The 22647-nt window shown below is 38.0% G+C and overlaps 1 protein-coding gene across 1 annotated transcript in view; it reads left to right on the top strand.

The window, feature by feature from the left end:
- SDCCAG8 (SHH signaling and ciliogenesis regulator SDCCAG8) overlaps positions 1-22647 on the top strand; it is a 253839-nt gene that overhangs the window by 155536 nt on the left and 75656 nt on the right. Inside the window, 3 exon segments of the mRNA XM_017847791.1 lie at positions 4758-4885; positions 7007-7115; positions 15429-15560. Of these exon segments, the coding sequence (XP_017703280.1) occupies positions 4758-4885; positions 7007-7115; positions 15429-15560 (369 nt within the window).

Here is a 22647-nt window from a genome sequence, read left to right as displayed (position 1 = left end):
TGGCCCACACATGCCTGGATTGCAGGTGATGTAAGTAACTTGGAGAATAAAGGTGGATGTTCCTACTCTAGATCATTTGTTCCTTTAATTAATTAATTAATTGATTAATTTTTTTGAGACAGGGTCTCACTCTGTCACCCAGGCTAGAGTGCAGTGGTGCAGTTATGGCTCACTGTAGCCTCGACCTCCCTGGGCTCAAGTGATCCTTCTGTATCAGCTTCTTGAGAGCTGGCATTACAGGCACACAACACCACATTTGGCTAATTTTTGTATTTTTTTTTTGTAGAGATGGGATTGCACCAGGTTGCCCAGGCTGGTCTTGAACTCCTGGGCTCAACACTCAAGTGATCCACCTGCCTCGGCTTCCCAAAGTGCTGGGATTACAGGTGTGAGCCACTGATTTGCTCCTTTTAAAAATCAGCTTTATTGGGGTAAATTTAAGTGTAATAAAATATCACCAGTTTCTAACTGTGCAGGTAAAGATGGTTTGACAAATATATAGAACTGTGGAAAGATCATAGTCATAACGTAGAAGAACATTTATATCAACCCAAAACGTGTCCTTGTGCCCTTTTGCTCCCTGGTACCCCTCTCCTACTTCCAAATCCTGGCAGCACGGATCTACTTTCTATCCCTTAGTGTTTACTTTTCTTGAATGGCCTGTGAATGACATCATAATATATGTCTTTGGTGTCTGGCTTTTTAAACTACGTGTACTACTTTTGAGGTTCAACCAAGTGCTGTGTGTAGCATTGTTCCTTTTTATTTCTACTCTTCCTAGGCCATAGTATGACCTAGCCATAGTCTTGGTGTAAACTTCCAAGACTATACCACAGTTTATCCATTAAACAGTTGATGGACATTTAAGTTGTTTCTGGTTTTGAGTGATTGTGAATAAATATTTCAGCCCCATAACTAACAAGAAATTCTTTTTTACTCAGTGTTTTGAGTGGGAATTAAAGCAAACCAATTGGAGAGACTGGCTTGACTATCCTTCACCAGGCTCTCACACCCAGCTGGATTTGACTCTCATTTTGTTATGCTCTGGTAAATTTCCCCCTTGTACCTTTCTTACGAAGTATTTTACCATCTACTTTCTCTTTGGCCATGTTGAACTCCCTACTAGGGGCAAGGAGCATATCTTCTTTATCTTTATTTGACCCAGTGCCTAGCAGAGTGCCTTTCACATAAGAGAGTTATGATACATCTTTAATGCATTGATTTACATTCTTCTCTAGTCGTTCCCTGAATGCCTAAGTGCTTTTGATAATTTTTTGAATCCATTATTGTATTACCTCTCGAGCAGGTGTGGCCAATCTTTTGGCTTTCCTGGGCCACACTAGAAGAGGAAGCATTGTGGGCCACACATAAAAGACATTAACACTAATGGCAGCTGGTGCGCTAAAAAGGAAAAAAACAAAAAGGCCCGTGCATAAATCTCATAATGTTTTAAGGAAGTTTATGAATTTGTGTTGGGCCGCATTCAAAACCATCGAGGCCGCAGGCTGAGTAAGCTGTCCAGCTGGCGGCCCAGGACAGCTTTGCATGAAGCCCCATACAAACTGGTAAACTTTCTTAAAACATGATGAGATTTTGTGTGTGTGTGATTCTCTTTTCTTTTCTTTTCCTTTTTTTTTTTCAGCTCATCAGCAATCATTACTGTTAGTTTCAGTGTATTTTATGTGTGGCCCAAGACAATTCTCCCAGTGTGACCCAGGGAAGCCAAAAGATTGCATACCCGGGCTCCAGAGTATTATAAAATAGGTTTCCCTAAATAAAAATATTTTAATCCTACCTCTCTGCCTTTAAATCATTCACTGTGCAACCTATAAGCAGACTTCAAATTCTTTTGTGACCCTTGGGGATTTTTTAGTAGGCTTTTTTTTTTTTTCTAACTGTAAAGTGAGAGGGTTTGATGAAACACATTTGAGGTTCCCTTTTAGTTCTAACATTCTGGGAATTTATAAAAAGCCTACCAAGTCAGAAAGAACCTGCAAGAGGGGAGAGAAGGCAACATGCGAAAGTGGAAGGGGAAAGGAGGTTGGAAAGCAAGACTATATCATGTTTCTAGGCAATGAAACATAATGTATAGTTTCCCAAATAGAGGGAAAGTTGGGGAAGGATTCAAGAAACATCAGTTGATGTGTAACTCAACATTTGTTTGCAGAAGTCTGTTAACTTGTTTTATTTTATAAAAAGGACTGCAATGATGACAGTTCTTTTCTATAGTCAGTTTATTTTTTATTTTTATTTATTTATTTTGAGAGAGAATCTCACTCTATCACCCAGGCTGGAGTGCAGTGACACAATCTCTGCTCCCTGCATCCTCCATCTCTCAGGTTCAAGTGATTCTACAGCCTCAGCCTCCCAAGTAGCTGGGATTACAGGCATGCACCACCACTCCCAGCTAACTTTTGTATTTTTAGTAGAGATAGGGTTTTGCCTTGTTGGCCAGGGTGGTCTCTAACTCCTGGCCTTAAGTGATCTGCCTGCCTCGGCCTCCCAAAGTGCTGGGATTACAGATGTGAGCCACCGCGCCCAGCCTATAGTCAATTGAGAATATCAGTAATTAGGCAGCTTATTCTGAAAACTGATGGTGAGATTGACAACCCCTTTATACTGGGGAACTGTAAGTACCAGTTTGTGATGGGTAGTTTTAGTTATGACTGTTATCTTGATATAATTATTAGTAGTGCCCCTCTCACTCCCAGGTGGGTATTGGTGTTGGAGAATGCATTTATGTCACCCAATTGTTAGGGGTTGCAGAGCCCCAGGTTTCTGTCTCTGTCTCCTGCCCCAGCGAGGGGTCTGACTTTCGGATGGTTAGAGTCCACAGGGCTTTTTTTAAGCTGATTACTTTAGCAGCGTAGTCTCCAACTGGCAGAGCCATTAGAACCATTCTCTTCCAAGCACCTTTTTCTAACATGTCTGAAAAGTTTTTGCCTCCTCATGTAAGACTTAAGCAGATTCTCCGGCTACACATAAAGATAGCAGCCTTCCTTTCCCCTATGACAAGAGTATAACAACATCCAATCCTGAAATATTCACTGCCCACTTCCTGTGTGCCAAGCACTGAGCTGGACCGAGGGTATAGAGACAAAGATGACAAAGGAAGCAGGCATGTAAAGCAATAACTAAAGTGTGATAAATACTATCTTTGCACATTGTACACAACATATATTGAGGTCATTGAGGGAAGAATAGTTAATTCAGGAGGGAGGAAGGAGAGGGGAAGAATTTTGAGCTAGGCCTGAAGGGGGTAGTGGTATGTATACCTCTTACAGGGGGATTGAGTGAACAGGTGGCGGGGCTTTCCAGGAAGAGGAAGAGACATATGCAGTGATCCATGACCAGAAAATACGTAGTGTGACTGGGGAGGCAAAACGTTGCCTAGTCTGACTGTCCATTTGTTGTATATACTAGTTTGGAACTGAGTGCGACGTAAGACCGTGGACCACATCCCAGGGGGAGGTGGTGTTATTAGAAGTACCAGACAGGACCTTATTTCACATTTAGCATGGACCCCCGATGATTCCATTTGAGTGAGGTGTGGGTGTATTTTCATTCCAGAATTTTACACTACAATGTTACCACATGCATTGACCAATTTTAATACAGGCTTTCCTTATGTTGCTTTATAATTAGAAGCCAGTGAATTGAAGTTCCACAGCGGTACATAGACTAGTAGTGATAGCTTTATGGAATTGTTTATTTTTAGTTTGGCAAAGGCTAAGCAGTAAATATCTCAATTAGTAAACTAAAGCAGCATGGATGAGAAATGCCCACAAGGAGATCAGGAGTTAGAAATAACTAAGTCAGTTAATTAAAGGAAACTCTCATATCACTTACCCATATTTAGAGTTTGAAGAACCATCCTAATGTGTGTGTGTGTGGGGGGGGGCACATGTACATGCACACACACACTGTCAGTATATCCACGGTGCTGCCAGCTGCCAGCATTGAAGTCCTATGCATTCCCCAGGTTCTAATTGTTTAGGAAGTTTCTCTCTTTGGAGCCACTGTGCTTGGTTATTGACCCAGTGGGATAGGTCAGTGTCCTATCACAGTACGATGGGATGTTGTCTGACTACAGAAGCTTTTCATCCTGCAATTTCTTTCACTGTGACCCACGAGGGATTTTCTTATGAAGTGCTGGGGGAAGTTATTCATATTCATATTCGTATTTATGTTCACATTATATGGCCTGATGTGTGAAGATATTTAGTGAAAACATGCATGTGGCACTGCAGAATCATTTACTCGCCTCTAGATAGAGGCTCCTGCATTATGTTTAAGATTCCATTTTAAGTTTAGAGTGAAAACAGAAGTGGTCTACAAAGCTTAGTTTTAAGAATTTAAGTTTTGTTTAAGGATCGAATCATGCTGTTCCTAGAGTGCCAGTGTCTCTAGGAAATATTGACCACTCAGAAGATGAAAGATTCATTGGTAGTGTAAAACATTAAGAATGTTAGAGAAAAAAGGTTTGTGTTTTAAAGTGACAAAATACTGTTATTTAGTGGTTATGATTTTTTGACACTGCATACTTTAGTCCATTTGCACTCGTGGCACGTATTTAACGTCGTATGGAAGATTGTTTGGATTTTCCCTCTGAAGTGGGGGAGGGTCAATAGAAAGGTCATTGTCTTCTTAGGCTTAACAGTTTACTCCGTATCAGCTCTCTCTGGTCTATAGGGGACATGATGGGGGTTTGTGCATCTGCAGATTAAATTTCTGTATGTCTCCTCTCTGTTTTGCAGACAAGAAAAAGATAGCATTCAGCAGAGCTTTAGCAAGGAAGCAAAGGCCCAAGCCCTTCAGGCCCAGCAAAGAGAGTGGGAGCTGACACAGAAGATACAGCAAATGGAGGCCCAGCATGACAAAACTGGTAGGTGGTAGGGAAAGATTAGAGCCTGGGCACTCGCTCACAAGCCAGGCCCACGCCTTACTGTGAAATGACATCAGGAACACCTGTAACCTTTGGCTGGCCGAAGGGAGCAGATGCTAACTACACCGGAGATTCCGAATTACATATTAGTTAGCGTTTAAAAGAGAAAATGGAAAGTATTGCCCACTGTCTGTTGATTTCAGAGTGCTGCTCTCACATCTGTTGCACCATCTGGATTATGAGTTTATTTACCTGTGTTCAAGAAACGTAAAGCTGAGAGAGACCACAACAAAGTAGAAAAACAAAGGGCTTGTTTTTGGCTGGGTTTTCAGGCACACATGTTATATAAAGAAAATAGCATCAGAAGCTCTGCGGGAAATGCTCTGAGCTTACAGTTAGAGTCTCCTGAATAGCATTGAACAGTTCCCACAGTACACACATTATAGCTACTCTAAAAGCCTAATGAGTTTGCTTCAGCATCCAAACTGGAGAAAAGCTTTAGCCATTAATCGGTTCTTAATTCACTGTCGCAGCTGGATGTAATTCAGTGGCTCCAAATTGATATGTTCCTTTATTTAATCTTTGCAGCTTCGAACATTTTTAGCATTTGTATGATTTCCCCACCTCCCCCAACCCAATCTAGAGTGATGTTTAATCCTTTGCATTCTTCAAGTTCTCACAACTGCTGTTAAAATTCACTAATACAAGGCATTGACCACAGCTGGCAGCTTGGCTAAAAATTGCCATCTTTCATCACATTGGCACTATTCTGCAGACTGAGTTGGCCAGTAACTCTTTACCTTTAATTTGAAAGTAAAATGCACTTTGAAAATAGACAGTTTGATTTGTTCAGTCAGAGCATTATGTAGTTTCTTTCACTTTTGAGTTGTGTGTTCACAGACAGTGTTAGTCAAAACAAGACAGTGTCAGTCATTATAATTCCACGCCACATACTCCACACTGATTGTACTATTAAAACAAAAGTTTAATTGATCCTGTCTCTTCCAGAAAAATGTTGCTTAATTTTAGTGCCTTGATTTATTTTGATTTGTATGCTATATGCTTTTTGCCAATCATTGGCTAAAATTGAAAAGAAATAAAGGACTCTTAAAACTTATGCTTAGAGGTAATTTTAATATGATTTAACGTATTAATATATTGTATTTGATGGTACAGTAAAATTATTTCTTATCCTATGGGTGAAAATTGCTAACATGCAAGCCATTAAATAATCTATTGACTTATGAAGAGGCAAATGTCATATTGACTCACATAATTCCCTCTAGCGCTTTCAGTAGAGATTTTCTTCTAACAGCATTTGGCCAGAAGAAATGAAAATTCACCAGGTTTAGTAGATGTTTCTCCACTAAAACAAAAGAGGAAATTGGGGATAAATTATTGTTTGCCCCCACTGCTGGCATGATCCTAGTGATCAGAGTCTTGGGCAGAATCTAAGCACTAGATTAGAGTGTATTTAACTTAAGGTTAAAACCATCTTAAGAACATTTGCTTTTGTACACACACAAAATCACACCGTTTTCAATTTCTTTGACCAGATCTCCATTGAAGCTCATGCTGTTGACAATGACATTAAAATTCTAAAGAAAATGCACATTTTTACCTTCACAATTAGAGAAGTATATGCAAGATTGGGGGGGTGGTAGTAAATCATGTGTGCAAATATGAAACAAAGCATGCATTACAGTGTGGAAGAGAATTCCTCGATGATTTTAGTTTTGAATTATCTGGTTGTGAGAATTTTTGACACACTGTTTATAGTAAAATTGTCAAAATTCAAATATAATATCTTGCATATTACAAAGATATAAGTGTCTGTGCTTCCACTTGAGGTATTTGACACTTTATTAACATGTCAAAATGTTACACCAAGCTGGTCTGATAAAAAGTGTTTCTGGTGTATACTTATGTTGAAAATAAACGACTCCTAAGATTGAGTGTCTTTCCAGATGATAAGTCCTTTGACTTAGGACATTGAAAGTGATCTAGTGGCTTATTGGAAATGTGTAGGGGTCTAATTACTTTACCACTCTATGTATGGAAGCACTGCAGAGCGACAACCATAAACATCTTCTGTTGGTGGGGGTTTATTGTTATTTCTAGAAAATGAACAGTATTTGTTGCTGACCTCCCAGAATACATTTTTGACAAAGTTAAAGGAAGAATGCTGTACATTAGCCAAGAAACTGGAACAAATCTCTCAAAAAACCAGGTAGGTGATGTTATAGAATACTTTCAAGAGCACTGTTTGTGGATGACTCTAATTTTTCCTTAACAAACCGCATTTACCCTGTTTGATAATGTCCAAATTAAGTAATTGCTGATGTTTTCTTGGAACATATTTTCTACATAGGGACATTTTCTTAATTGTCCATACACTTTTATGTTTTTTCATGATGATGTGTGTACTATTATTTAACATTTTAATGTTTAGAATTGAAAACTGAAATTTCAGGAAAGAAAATATGGTAATAACATAAAGATGCAGATAAATCAAGCAGTTATAAAATCTTACATTGGCATGGTTAACACATTTTAATCTATTGTTACAATTCACCATGAACACAAAAGCTATCTTTAGGTTAAATGATAACAGATGAAATGTGTATATATAAAAATGAAAGTAGATGGTACTTTGAAATAAACACACCAAAACTATTCTTCTCCTAAAATTGTTGTATTTTAATAGAACAGCCATCATTCATTTTATAGGCATACTACTCTTTTATAAATCCATTGATTGGAATCTTAATGACTTTTTTCTACACACTTTCTAGTCAGATTATCTCAATGAATAAATTATTTTATATTCTAAATTGCAAGAAGCCTGACTCCTCATCTCAGCTCCGATAGTAACTGAATCATCTTGGACAAATGTATTTGACTTACTTGGACTATAGTTTCTTCTTTTGTCAATGAATGGCATTGGACAGAATCACTTGAAACTGAACTATAGAAGGCAATATTCACATAACTGATACGATGTCAAATATTACTTTATATGATAATGAAAAAATAGCCTGTGTGTCTTCTCTTCTGTATTTTTCTGAAACTTACGTAGATCTATTGAGAGCAGGAAATAGGTCTCAGCAAACAAACTGCTCACTTAGATGTTTCACTCGGAAAGGATTTCTGGGAGGATCAGGGCATATCTGATCACTCTGAGCTCCATCTTGGGATCCTGCATCAACAAGCTGTCTTAGCTGATAGAACCCCCATCCCTGAATCTTTTGGGGAATCAGAGGGTTCGTGCATCCAACTCTCCCTGCTCACAGGAAGGCAGAGGCTTCTGTAACCACCAAGAATGTACTCTGACATGCGCACCTTCCTAGCATATACTAAGATTGTATTTTGGTAGGGAAAACCTAGGTGCCAAAATACCAGATATTTCAAGGAGATTTGACCATGAAAACTAAATGATTTTGTCATGAAAGAGACCCATAAAATATCTACAGTAGCTATTCTTAAACAGAAATACTTGATTGGACCACATAGGTCCAAAGTAATTTGTTAGAAGCAAACAAACCAGATTATATCATTTAGGGATAAAATGATACTAATCTGGGTTTTATATAAATGTGTTAGGTCTAAAATTGGTTTGTGAATGATGACTGATCTTGCTCTCCAAGGAAACATAATTAGGGAAATTTATTATATAAAAGAGAGAAAAAGGTGCTTGGTATACATTATTTAATTCTCACCACAACTTGAGACAGAAATTATTATCTTCCAGATAAGGAAACCAAAACTGTTTAAATAACTGGTGAGTGGGAGAGCTAGGGTACTAACCTAGATATTTCTGGTTCCAAAGTATATGTTCTTTCTTACAGTAATCACAGTATTTTACATTTATTGCTAAAGAAAATTCAAGTCATAGTAGTTATGATGAGAAAGTTTGGGAAGGAAAAATTAACCTTTAAATTTCCGTGGAGAAGTAAGCGTCCTTGGCATGTAACAGTTAACTTACTCTTTGCCCCTAGGCCCTCTTTTTCCTCCTCTAGATCTGTCATCTTGTCCTGTACTGGTCTAACTCAGCACCTCTACTGCTTCTCCTGCTTCTCGTTCCTCCAGCTCCTGAATACTGCTTTGTAAATTGGATGTATTCTTTTGTATCTGACACATAGATGGCACTTAATGAATAAATGATGAATGAATGAAACAAATAGGTGTGGTGCTATTCGCACCTCCTGATCTGACTTTTGATGCCAGTCTGTTCCATTGTTGATGACTGGCAGTGTGCAGTAAAGAACACGTGGCAATTCAGAGGAACTAGGTTTGAATCTTACTCTCCCACTTGGAGCTTTGTAACCTTGGGTACATCACCTCATCTCCCCAAACCCCAGCTTCTCCTTCTGTAAAAACATTTCTAAAGCCACGCTGCAGGATTGTTATGGGAATTAGAATTATATATATAGATACACATACATACACGTTATCAAGTGCCTAGCACAATGCCTGACACATCGTAATACACAGTAGCTGCTATTGTTTTCACAATAGCATTTTTAAGGGTCTTGACTGGAATTTGGGTATCACTTTACATAGCTATTGTCTTTGCCAGGGAAAATCTGACTGTCATTTGCTGATGGACGTTAAGTCCATGCCACAATGAAAGCCTTTTTAAAACAGTCAGATCAGGAAAATGTGGATCTAGTTGTATTTTGTAACTCTGATGAATTAAAACAGGCACCTACTCTAACTTTACAGTTTGTCTCAACCAAGGCCTGGCAAGTAGTAAACACTTGATAAATTGTTACCTACTAGTTTTAAAACTCTTAAGCGCCCCTAAAACTTGCGAAAAGTGTATTTTGTGCACCTTGCAAGAGAGTAGTGAATAGGACAAATTGTGATTTTTAGGGTTGTTTGTTCTTAATTTCTTTTAGTTCCGGTTTCATTTCTCCCTGGCTTCCTACTATGACATTTTCAATAACTCATTCATGTTAAATTTAACATTCCATGTTGATGTTACCTTCTGCTTTGAAACCACCTACAAAACTTGAAGGGCTCAAACTGCTTCTTTTAAAATACAAGTTATTAATGTAGTAAACCCTGAAGAGGCCCTCCAGGAGTGTGCCTCTGCGTACCCCATGCCAAACTATTGGGATAAATAATTTTCCCTGTGCTTTGAGGTAAGGAAAATCTTGAAGTTTCCAAAGTTTTGTCGTCATGGAAATTCAGTCTCCAACTTTATATTTATCCAATCTGTATGGTAATTTTGGTCCAGCTTTCCCTCAGAGTATTACAGTAAAATTTTTCTTGAAAGTAAGTGTATTTATTTTGTATTGAACAATAATTAAGACATATTTTTCCCTCCTCTGTTACTAGCAACATTACTCTAAGAGTCTTATGTTATTCAAAATACCAACTAAACAAATGGATTTCTACCATTTAAAACAAGATTTTAAACAGGTCTAGTCGTTTGACTGGAGCCCATGCAGAATGACGGGAAAGCTGACCGCGCGGGCTCAGTGGGCACGTACACCCTTACAGTCTGCCCCAGCCTCATGCTAGGCTGCTCTGTTGCTCTGTGAAAATGTTTTGAAATGGTACCTCCGTGTGTGGGTCTGTTGTATGTGTTTTCCCCCAAGTAGACCGTAAGTCGCATTATGGCAGTGATGACTGCTTCTGTTTTCTGGAAGCCTCCATAGTGATTAGCACGGTAGTTTGCGCACTGAGTGTACTCCACACTGCACGTAGTGGTGTCTGTAACCCTGGCATTTGTGAATGGCACGTCCCATTTTAAACTTAAAGTGAACTGCTGATTCTGTGCATTTTATATAGCTTGTTTTTGACCATCAGGCAAGAGAATTAATTCCATTTTGCTTTTAATTGGCACCAGGCAGGCATTCTGGCTGATTTTAGTTGAAGCTCACATAAACTTTCGCTATCCTTCCTTCTGTATTCCCCAGTACTCTGAGAGCTTATTACAGTTATGGGGTTGTTTCTTGAGGGAGGTAAACGGAGCTATTTAAATATCTTTGGTACAACTGTGATTTTTCTTTATCAAAGTGAAGGAAGTGTTCTCTCTCCCCACGCACTTAGATGAATCAGCAGTAAAACGTTGCAGTGCGGTTTGCAGTGCTATCTAACACCTGGCCTGGGAGAGCTTGGAAGGATTGGGTGCTGGCAAGGAGTGAGCCTCTACCAGCCACAGAGTGGAGAGAAGTGTGTGCTAGGTTTTAGCTACCACCACTTGCACATTGAAAAGAACCGGATAGAGCGTAGAACCAGGGTCTATGTGGTTTTGCTGCTTTCTTTTCTGTCATTGTCACTTTCTGGGTTGTGAGGCTTGTGGACTGATGTCTAACACTGCCCATTGTGTATTTGTGATTTGCGTTTTGTAATTAAGAGGAACAATGGGAGTCCATGGGGCCTCGTTATATATAATGGTTGGTTTAATTTGTTTCACTTCTATCTTGTTAATTGTAAATTGATCATTAAGATTTGAATTCTAATCTGTCACCAGGGTTGTGAGTATTGAGGCTAGAGCAATGATCCTGGTTTTAATCACTGATGATGAGAAACAAATTTTATAATTTTGGTACATATTGCAGTTCATATATTTTAACACTATACTTTATGGTGTTATAAATATTGTTAAATGACTTTTAGTGTAGTTTTACTGTGTGGACTATAATGTATAAATTATATTACTGTTTTGGCAACAGTAGGTATCCAACTGTGTGAGTTTAATTGAGGTGAAGAACACACACCCGGTTGAACTGTTTTTTTCCTTTGCATGTTTACATGATGTTAGGTTGGGATACTATAAAAATTATATTTTCTACAAGAGGAGACTGACATTGGCCTCTGCTAATTGTTACCAAAAGTCAAACTAGAACCTAAAAGAATAAAAAATTAAGATATTATATTTCTCTTTGAAAGCAATTATCATTTTAATCTGAATTGTAGTAGTAAAATATATTTCATGCAAATGCAATTATACAATATAACTGGTATATAAAAATACAGGGGAAAGTTCATGCTTCTGCAAAGCCAGAAATTGCCTAAATTTTCTGTGAAAATGAATTAGAGTCAATTATCCTTTTATATGACACAGGATAATCATACCAGAAATGTATTTCCAAACTAACAGAAAACTTGTAAGTTTACTCTTTGAGCTTTGCAGACTACTGTTCTAGGAATATATCGTGAACTCCAGACAGAAAAAGGATGACGTGCAGGCATATATGTCAAATTTTTATTGAGAAATGGAAGTTGGTAGGCAAATTACAATTATAAATAAAGAAAAAACAAAAATATGCGAAGCAGAAAAAAAGATTGTTGCAATAACACACTTGATAGTGATATGTACTTTATAAATAACATTTGTATTTTTGTGATTATGTAAGACATCCTCAATGCAGGGAATTTGGAAAATACAAAGAAGAATTAAGGAAAATTTCCTGTGCCACTACCATCCGGAGATAACTATTCTTACCTCTGACATATTTCCCTTCAGTCATTTTTCATGTGTATGTATGTGTACATTTATATTGTAATTGAGATTACACTGTATATACAGTTTTGCATCTGCTTTTCATTTGATATCTAATGAACATTTTCTATATCAGTAAATACTCTGAAAACAAAACTTTATTAAATGATTTGCATGGATAAGAATTATTAGGCTCTTAAGATGCTTCTAATTTTTAACCATTATGAATAATAATACAACAAAAACTTTGTACCTAGGTCTAAATTTTTTATTGTTTCCTTAATTGCTGTCCAAGACTATGAATCCTTTTAAGGGTATTAATGTGTTTTACCTTGCTTAAGTACTACACTAACTTCTAATCACTGTATATGTAGCCATATTAGTAAATAACATTACCAAGAAGTGAGATTTTTTAAAAAAGAATGAGAAGCAATACCGCACAGTGGGTGGAACTACCCCTCTAGAGGTGGACTAAGTAGTATTTGTATCTGGGCTTGCCTACTTGGATGACCTTAGGCAAGTCATTAAACTTCATATTTAACCTCACAGAGAAAAGAAAATAAACCCTTACAAGTACCTTATAGGAGTAATTGAGATCATGAATGTAAAGGATGGATTTCACTATTTGTTATACAGTGGCATGCAGTAAATATTTGGTGGTAGTATCTGGTTTTGTTGTGCTATTTTTTTAATAATAGTGAAATTGAATATGTTATAAATGTTATTGATCACTTATATTTCTTCTGTAGGTATTTTAAATATTTCTTATATTTTTAATTGGAATTTTGATGGAGAGTGCAGTTAGTGTTTCATTAAATGATGCTTTTAATGTTTGTTTGTCTTATTTTTGTAAATAATTTCCTGTTGTTTACATTGATTTTAATTAATAAGCTTTATTTTTTTAGAGCAGTTTTAGGTTCATAGCAAAACTGGACAGAAAGTACAGAATTCCCATATATTCCCTGTTCCTTCCACACACAACCTCCCCCACCAGTGACATCTACATTTTGTTTTATTATGATTTTGTTTCAAAATCAGAATGAATTTATTTTTAAAAAATAAAATACATATCTATTTTACAAATTTAGAAAGTATGGAAAAGGATGAATAAGAACAGGAGAAAACTTCCCGATCCTACCATCCAGAAATAATCAGTGTTAATAGCTTGGTATACTGTTCAAAAATGTTTCTAAATTTAAAATGAAACACCATCATACATGGCTGACTTTTTTAATGTTTTCTCTTTTTTTACAAACTATGTCACAGTTTAGATCAATAAATATCACTTTTAAATAGCCACATTATCAGATTAATAAGTAACATAGCCAGGCTCCTGTGGATAGATTTCTTGGTTAAGTTTCCAGATTATGGGTTGCAAAGAAAGGTTGTTTCTAGAAACAGTGCTACAATGAATACTCTCACACAAATCTAGGATATATTTTAAATATATGATTTTTTTATGTGTAAAAGTTTTGTATTTTTGTATTGTAAAATCTATTTTTTTCTTTGTGATTTTCTTTTAAAAGTGCCTTTTGCTTGGAAAGTGCCTGAGAAAAGATCAGTGTTCTGCATTTTTTTCTAATCTGGTTTAAGGATTTTTTTTTCTTCTTTTGGAATTTATTTTAGTGCATGGATTGGAAGGGATACCAGATCAAAATTTATTATAACTGCCTTTAAATTCTTTTGTATTGTATGTGATTCTGAAAGGAGAAACATAAGTCATTGTTAACTCCTTTTGGACTATTTCAAATATGGGTAGATTCTTATTAGGAGAAGCAAATGTAGATTGAGCACTTGATCTGAACTTGAAAATGAGATAATCCATGCTCTCATACAGAATCTGGTAGGAAAGACAAGGCACAGAGCACAATTTAAAAGAATAAATGATAAGCTAATGTATGCATAAAGGCTAGAGGTAGCTTCAAAAAACGTGCTGACATATTGAGAACTGCAAGGTATTAATCAGGGCAAGCTTCCCGTGGGATGACATTTGAACCAAGATGAAAACAAAATGAAGAATGAGGTGAACTAAAAGCAAGAGTTTTTGCCCCATACACGTGAGCAGCCTGGTCCTTGGGATGAACAATTTGTAAAGTAAAATTTCCCTTAGCAAATCCAAATCCTTTCCTGACCAGGAAGAAAAGGCTATCTTGCCTACTGGAAGAATCCTTTCTTTGAAAGGAATTAATTTTATGTCAGGAGTCTTCAGGAAACAAACCAATTATTAACCTGAAAACGACTCATAATATACAAGTTTTAAACTCTCCATTCTAACTGATTAGGCATTAGGGCATGAGGAGATGGTGGCAGTAGGCAGAAATTTAGAGTTCACTTAATACAAGGAAAGGAATATAATTTTTCTTGGATAAACATCTTTGTGATCTTCAAATTTTGAGACTTGGATTGTCACTTAAGACACGAACAACAGGATATTGCCATTTTGCTCGGGGGAGGTCAATCTTTTTTCTATTAAGACCTTCAGCGGATTGGAGGAAGCCCGCCGAGGTGGAGAGCGATCCACTTTTCTCAAAGTCTACTAATTTAAATGTTAATATCATCTAAAAAACACCCTCACAGAAGTGTCCAGAATAATGTCTGGTCAAATGTCTGGGCACCATGGCCCAACTAAGTTGACACATAAAATTAACCATTAAAGAACCATTTTTATTTTAACCGTGTGCCATTAAGCTGGTTATGTTAATTAAAAGAAACTCTGTGATAGAAATTAGGCCTCGGGTTTCTTCTTTGACAGCATAGTGTTTGGCCTATAACAAGCACTCAGTAAGTATTTGTTAAATGAACGATAGTCTTTTAAAAAAGAGATTTAATCATTATCATTTTTGTCTTGTTCCTTAGGGAAGCCATTTCTATTAGAATAAGTTGTTATTCCTTTTTCTGTCTAACACACGAGTCTCTACAATGTATCTTGCCATTTCCGAAATATTTTCTTTTGCAAAGGATATAGTTTTCATTGTACTATTATGTTTAAGTACGGAAAAAAAGATAATGTTAAGGTTATATAATAACAATATGCCCTAGTAATAAGAACCTTTAACATCTATTATTTTTGTGTTTTCACCTCTCTAGATCTGAAATAGCTCAACTCAGTCAAGAAAAAAGGTATACATATGATAAATTGGGAAAGTTACAGAAAAGAAATGAAGAATTGGAGGAACAATGTGTCCAGCATGGGAGAGTACATGAGATAATGAAGCAAAGGTAATCAAGGTTTCATGATCAACTCACGTGTCACGTATTGAATGTGTTTGGTTTACACGCAGAAGGGGAGTTGCTGCGGAATAAGTAGAATTCATCATCATTATGCCACTCGGGACATGCTCAAAATGTAATACTTTTATTTTATGTATTTATGCTTCCTTAATTTACATTGTTGTTATTATATACAAAGAGGAGAGTACATCCTCTTTTTGTTAGTCTCTGAAGACATAGAATTAGATTTGACATGGAAGAATGGAGGAAAGCCATTTTCCTTTAAGACGTAAGTTGGTAATATTGCAATATGGAGGAATTTCAAATCATCTCTCCTAGAAATTAGGTTTTATATGCTTTTTGTAAGGTAAAGCACATAGTAGGTCTAAAGAGGTTAAACATCTTATCAGAGGTTGCACTAATAGCATTGCTAGAGTCAGAACCTGGCTACAAACAAAACCTTTGCTTCTTTCTATTGGCGTTACTTTGAGCAAGTCACTCAAGTTCTCTGAGTGACTGTTTCTTCACCTATATATTGGCACTAATCATATCTACTTTGCATTTTGATAGAAAGATCGAATATAATATAGCAAAGCACATGGCTCATAAAGGCCACCCACTAAATGTCATCAATGATTATTCTCTTTTTCTTGATGAAGAAATTCAGCTCAGAGAGGCTAATAGGTTTGCTCAAAGTGACAGATGGAATAAGTGGTAGAGTTCAGACTTGAATCTTGATCTTGTGACTCCAAATCCTTTTCTTTTTGTGCAGTATTGGGGATTTTTTTTTTTTTTTTTTTTTTTTTGGCAATAAGCACAGCCTCTTATTATTTTTTATCCATGTGCCATTTCTCATTTCTGTGTGATAATGGATTCCCTGGGGAGAAAATAATCTCAGCATTTCACAGCAGACAGTGAATAGGTTTCTATGGACTTGGACTTCCACATGACAGCCGCGTACCCAATGATAGCAGTCACCCTTCCAGGGGACACAGTTCGCGTGGCCTCCAGCTCTCTATCCCCACACCATTTCCCAGTCATCCCTGCCTTCTCTGTTTCAAAAACAGTTCTTGATATAATTGAAGGAAATGAAAGTATTTATAGACTCCTTGTATTTTTCAAATGTTAAGTAACATATTAGCCTGGGGAGGGGGGAGGTATTTTTATGTTAATTACTTGCTTTATTGAATGGAAGACAGGCAGTCAGATAATGGCACTGCTTGTCAGTTATCAAAATACCAAAATATGCATATATTCGCAAAGTAATAATTATTCATTCACTATTAAAATATTTACTTAAGCCCAGGCACTTCTGTAGGCCCGGGGTCTGCAGACGTTTTCTGTAAAGGGCCAGAGAGTAAATATTTTGGACTTTGCAGGCCACACATGGTTTCTGTGGCATAGTCTTCCTTGTTTTGTGTTTTTTACAACCCTTTGAAAAAGTGAAGACCATTCTTAGCTAGAGGACCAACAAAACAAGCCAGAGGATTTGGCCATTGGGCCAGCCTTTGCCCCAGTCCTGTGCACCTGGGGCAGCTTTCCATTTATTTTCTTGCATTTGTGTATTGCTTTCGAGTTCTCAGAATGCTCTCACACTTGTTACCTTATGTACCTTGAAGCAGCCTTAAAAGTAGCTGTATTTATCATCTCCATTTCCAGATGGAGAACTAAGCCTAAGAAAGACAAACGTGCCGAATGAAGGTCAGGTAGCAAATTAATGATTCAGTCATTCAACATTGATTGATTGATTGATTGAGTGAGTGAGTGATTGCTACTATGTGTCACATTTTCTACCACATGCTGGAATAAAATAGCAAAGTAGATATAGTTCCCACTCTAATGGAGCTTATATCCTTATAGGGAAGATGGATGTTAGCAAAAGAATTTCACAACTGTTTAATTAATTATAGTTGACCCTTAAACAACACAGATATGAACTGTCTGGGCCCACTTATACACAGATTCTTTTCAATAAATTTATTGGAAAATTTTTTGGAGATTTGCAACAGTTTGAAAAAACCTGCAGATAAACCATGCAGCCTAGAAATAATGAAAAGAAGTTTTAAATTTAGGTATGTCATGAATACATAAAATATCTGTAGATACTGTTCTTTATCATTTACTACCATAAAAATATATGCAACTCTATTATAAAAATTTAAAATTTATCAAAACTTACACACACAAACACAGATCATACATGCTACCATTTGCAATTGAGAGAAATGTAAAATGTAAAGATGCAGTATTAAATCGTAACTGCATGAAATTAACTGTAGTACACACTGTACTACTGTGATAATTTTGTAACCACCTCCTGTTGCTATTGCGAGGAGCTCAAGTATTGTAAGTGTCAACTGAAAACCCTGTGTGTACTAAATCATCTGCATGTGAACAGTTTCTCTCTCCACTAAATTGCTTATTGCAATAACAAGTGATCTATTGCAGTTCTTGTGCATTTTTCATCATGTTTAGTGCAATACCATAAACCTTGAATAACACTGTGGGACCCATGCGAAGTGCCGCTATTGATGTTGGAAGTACTTTCAAGAAGCAGAGAAAAGTCATGACATTACAAGCGAAAGTTGCAGTGCTTGATGTGTAGCTTAGATTGAAGTTTGCAGCTGCAGCTGCCGTCATTTCAGATGATTCATCTTGTAAACAGACAGTATAAACTTATGGCATCAATATATAACAGTACAGTACTGTAACGGTATTTTCTCTTATGATTTTCTTAATATTTTCTCTAGCTTTATTGTAAGAATATAGTATATAATACATATACAAATATGTGTTAATCAACCATTTATGTTATCAGTAAAGCTTCTGGTCAACAGTAGGCTGTTGGTAGTTGAATTTGAGAGGAGTCAAAAGTTATGCATGGATTTTTGACTGTACAGGGGGTTGACGCTCCTAACCCCCATGTTGCTCAAGGGCCAACTGTACAATCATGACCAGTTCTATGAAGGAGAAATACATTTGGTGGTACAAGTACATTTAATAACGGGACTTGTTTTTTAAAAAATTATTTGTAAGAGAATATCTCACTCTGTTGCCCAGGCTGAAGTGTAACCTTGAACTCCTGGGCTCAAGGGATCCTCCCTCCTCAGCCTTCCAAGTAGGTGGGGCTACAGGTACATACCACCATGCCCTGCTAATTTTTTTTTTTTTTTTTTTTTTTTTTTTTTTTTGAGACGGAGTCTTCCTCTGTCCCCAGGCTGGAGTGCAGTGGCGCAATCTCGGCTCACTGCAACCTCCATCTCCTGGGTTCAAGTGATTCTTCTGCCTCAGCCTCTCAAGTAGCTGGGACCACAGGCACGCGCCACCATGCCCAGCTAATTTTTGTATTTTTAGCAGAGACAGGGTTTCACCATGTTGGCCAGGATGGTCATTGATCTCTTGACCTTATGATCCACCTGCCTCGGCTCCCACAGTGCTGGATACAGGCATGAGCCACTCGCACCTGGCCCTTTTTTTGTTTTTGTTTTTGAAACAGAGTCTCACTGTCATCCAGACTGGAGTGCATTTGTTTTAGTGGCGCGATCTCAGCTCAACTGCTACCTCCGCTCTGAGGTTCAGCGAGTCTCCTGGCCTCAGCCTCCAGAGTAGCTGGATTACAGCGCCTGCCACCACGCCCAACAGTTTTTGGTATTTTTTAGTAGAGACAGGGTTTCGCCATGTTGGCCAGGCTGGTCTCGAACTCTGACGTCAGGTGGTACCCTTACCTCCGGCCTTCCTCTGGGATTACAGGCGTGAACCACATGCTGGCCTAATTTTTAAAACTTTTTGTAGATACTAGGTCTTGCTATGTTGTCCAGTCTGGTCTTGATCTCCTCACCTCAAACCATTCTCCCACTCCACCTCAGCTTCCAAATCTCTGGGATTACCAGGGTGAGCCACTGTCCCCCAGCAGGGCACTTAACATTGATTAAGAAAAAGCTTCAATGGAACATGGACATTTGAATTGGAAGCAGTGGGGTTAGATGATTAGCTCTTTTAGATCAGGGAATTGGCAACTATCTCGCTCTCTCCTAAAAAGTTTTACTGACTACTGTTCTAGAGAAAGAAAATCTATAAAATGGAAGTTCCTGAAGATAAGAAAGACTAATAGCTTGAGGAAGACCCAGAACTGTGTGTCCAACATAAGGGAAAAAGAAAAGTGTGGCCATACAATGAGGTTGGAGAGGTAGGCAAGGGCCTGGACCTAAGCAGGGTCCTTTATTTTTTTATTTATTTTTTATTTTTTATTATTTAATACTATTTTTTTTTTTTTTTTTTTTTTTGAGACCAGAGTTCTCACTCCTGTTCCGCCCCAGGCTGGAGTGCAGTGGCGCAAGATCTGCTCCCCACATGGCAAGGATCCGCTGCCAGGTTCCATCGCAGCCATTCTCCCCTGTCTCAGCCCTCCTGAGTAGCTGGGACTACAGGCACCCGCCAACCTGCATGCCGCAGGCCCTAATTTTTTGTATTTTTATGTAGAGGATGGGGTTTTCACCATGTTGGGGCAAGGATGGGTCTGGATCTCGCTGACCTCGTGATCCGCCCACCTTGGCCTCCCAAAGTGCTGGGATTATAGGCGTGAGCCACCGTGCCCGGCCAGTCTTTATGTTTTTATCTTGGACCTTTTATTTTGTCTTGTTATTAGTGGGAAGAAAATGAGGCCAAGGTGGGTGGATCACGAGGTCAGGAGTTTGAGACCAGCCTGGCCAACATGGTGAAACCCTGTCTCTACTAAAAATACAAAAAGTAGCTGTGCATGGTGGTGAGTGCCTGTAATCCCAGCTACTTGGGAGGCTGAGGCAGGAGAATCACTTGAACCCGGGAGGCAGAGGTTGCACTGAGCCAAGATGGTGTCATTGCACTCCAGCCTGGGTGATAGAGAAAGACTTTGTCTAAACAAACAAACAAACAAACAAAAAATAATTAGGGAGCTTTTGGATGATTGCTCCCAATTAGGCAGCAGTGATGATGCTTGGGCTGGAGTGCTAATATTGGTGACAGAAATAAACATTGGTGAAATCTATAGGAAGTCGAACCAGCAGGAGTTGCTTGACTGGCAGTGCTGGGTGGAGAAGAGGAGCGTGTCAAGGATGACACCCATATTTCTGACATGCAATGGGTGCCTAGTGCTGCTACTTACTGAGAACTAGGGAACACTCTAAAGAAGCAGGTTTGTGGCTGAGATGGGCTGGGTTTGAGATGAGATCAGGCGTTACGTTTTGGCCATGACTTTAATGTTCAAATGCATTGTTTAAATGGATAGGTTGAATAGCAGTGGATGGAAGGATCTGAGCTCAGGAGAGAGGTCTGGACTGGATACAGAAATTTCCTCTGGCCTATAGAGGATATTTGTAACCTTGGGAGTAAATGAAGTCACCTAGAGCAAAAAAATAGAGTAAGAAGAAAGGAAGGCTTACTGACTCCTAAAGAACACTAATATTTTTAAAGGAAACGTAGAGGTTGGCAAAAGGAACTGAAAGAAAGCACCCTGAGAAATAAGTGGAGACTGAAGAGCATGTTCTGATGCATGCTGGAGGATGGAGATGCCTCAGGAAAGAGGAAGTCCTCTACCAGATGTGCCCAGTGATTACAGAAGACTGAAAATGGCACGGTCATCACTGGTGACCTTAACCAAAACAAGTTTAGTTGAAGAGTCAGTGCAGAAACAAGATGAGAGTGGATTGAAAAGTTAGCAAACATCAACCACTTGTTCAGGAAATTTGGCTGCAAGGGAAAGCGAGAAGTAAGAGACACCAGTCATGGGAATGTATTGGGAGGGGCATTTTGGAGCAAGGAACATTTTGTTTTAAGTTGGAGTAGATGTGAGTGCATTACATTTTGATTGTAAAGATCATTCAAGTTGTAAAAATGAAGAAAGTTAAATTTTCAACTGGTGGTTTGGAACCCCCGGTGTTCACAAAGGCAGTCCAGGGAATTCATGTTAGAGATGGCAGTGCCTTTTTTTTTCCCTCTTATTTTAAAGTAAGTATCAATTCACATATTTCTCCATAGAAGATAGAGCTGTGTGAAAATCCCCCAGTGTATTCAGAGTGGACAAGCCCCAGAGCCAGTGGAGCACTGCTGAGCACCTGCGTCCTCTCATCTGGGCGTTCACTGTCACCAACTCCCAGCAATCCCAGGTGTTTCATCAATTACACAGTTGTACAGGAGTTTTTCCCACTTTTGTTTAAATTATATCCATAAAACCATTGTCTAAAACACAGCTTCTGACTGAAGTGTAACAATCTGGTAATGAGTTTAAAATAGGTAATTCTACTATAAACTAGATTCAGGATGATCTTTACCAAATCCATAAGTTCTGTGTTTGTGATAGAAATCTGATTCTTCAAAAGCCAGTGTTAAAAATACAAAATATAATATTGATTTGTATGTAATTAGACATTTTAATTCAGGGAATTAACACTATTTACTATTTTCAGAAAAGTGCTTGAAAATAGAAGCCTGAAATCTTAATCTTAATCTCATAATTTAAAACAAAAGAGTCCTTTGCAGGAACATGAATGGAACTGGAGGCTATTATTCTTCAAACTAGTGCAGGAACAGAAAACCAGATACTGTATGTTCTCATTGTAAGTGGGAGCTAAATGATGAGAACACATGGACACGTCAGAGGGAACAGAAGACACAGGGGCCTGCCGCAGGGGAGGAGTGGAAGAAGGGAGAGGATCAGGACAAATAACGAATGGGTACTCGGCTTAATACTAGGGTGACAGTTATAATCTCTTCACACTCTCCCATGACGCACGTTTACCTCTATAACATACTGCAGATATACCCCTGAACTTAAAAGTTTAAAAAAATGGGAAAATTTTAAAAAGAGAGAAAGCTGTAATAGTAGCAGTTGAATTTTACAGTCAAAAATCAAACGTTTCAAATTGAGGCAACAATTAATAGCCTACCCACCAAAAAAAGTCCAGGACCAGATGGATTCACAGCTGAATTCTACCAGAGGTACAAGGAGGAGCTGGTACCATTCCTTCTGAAACTATTCCAATCAATAGAAAAAGAGGGAATCCTCCCTAACTCATTTTATGAGGCCAACATCATCCTGATACCAAAGCCTGGCAGAGACACG

This window comes from Rhinopithecus bieti, unplaced genomic scaffold (genome assembly GCF_001698545.2).
Source record: "Rhinopithecus bieti isolate Rb0 unplaced genomic scaffold, ASM169854v2 scaffold_28016, whole genome shotgun sequence".
Classification (NCBI taxonomy): Eukaryota; Metazoa; Chordata; class Mammalia; order Primates; family Cercopithecidae; genus Rhinopithecus; species Rhinopithecus bieti.
This window is presented reverse-complemented; position numbering and strand designations above follow the sequence as displayed.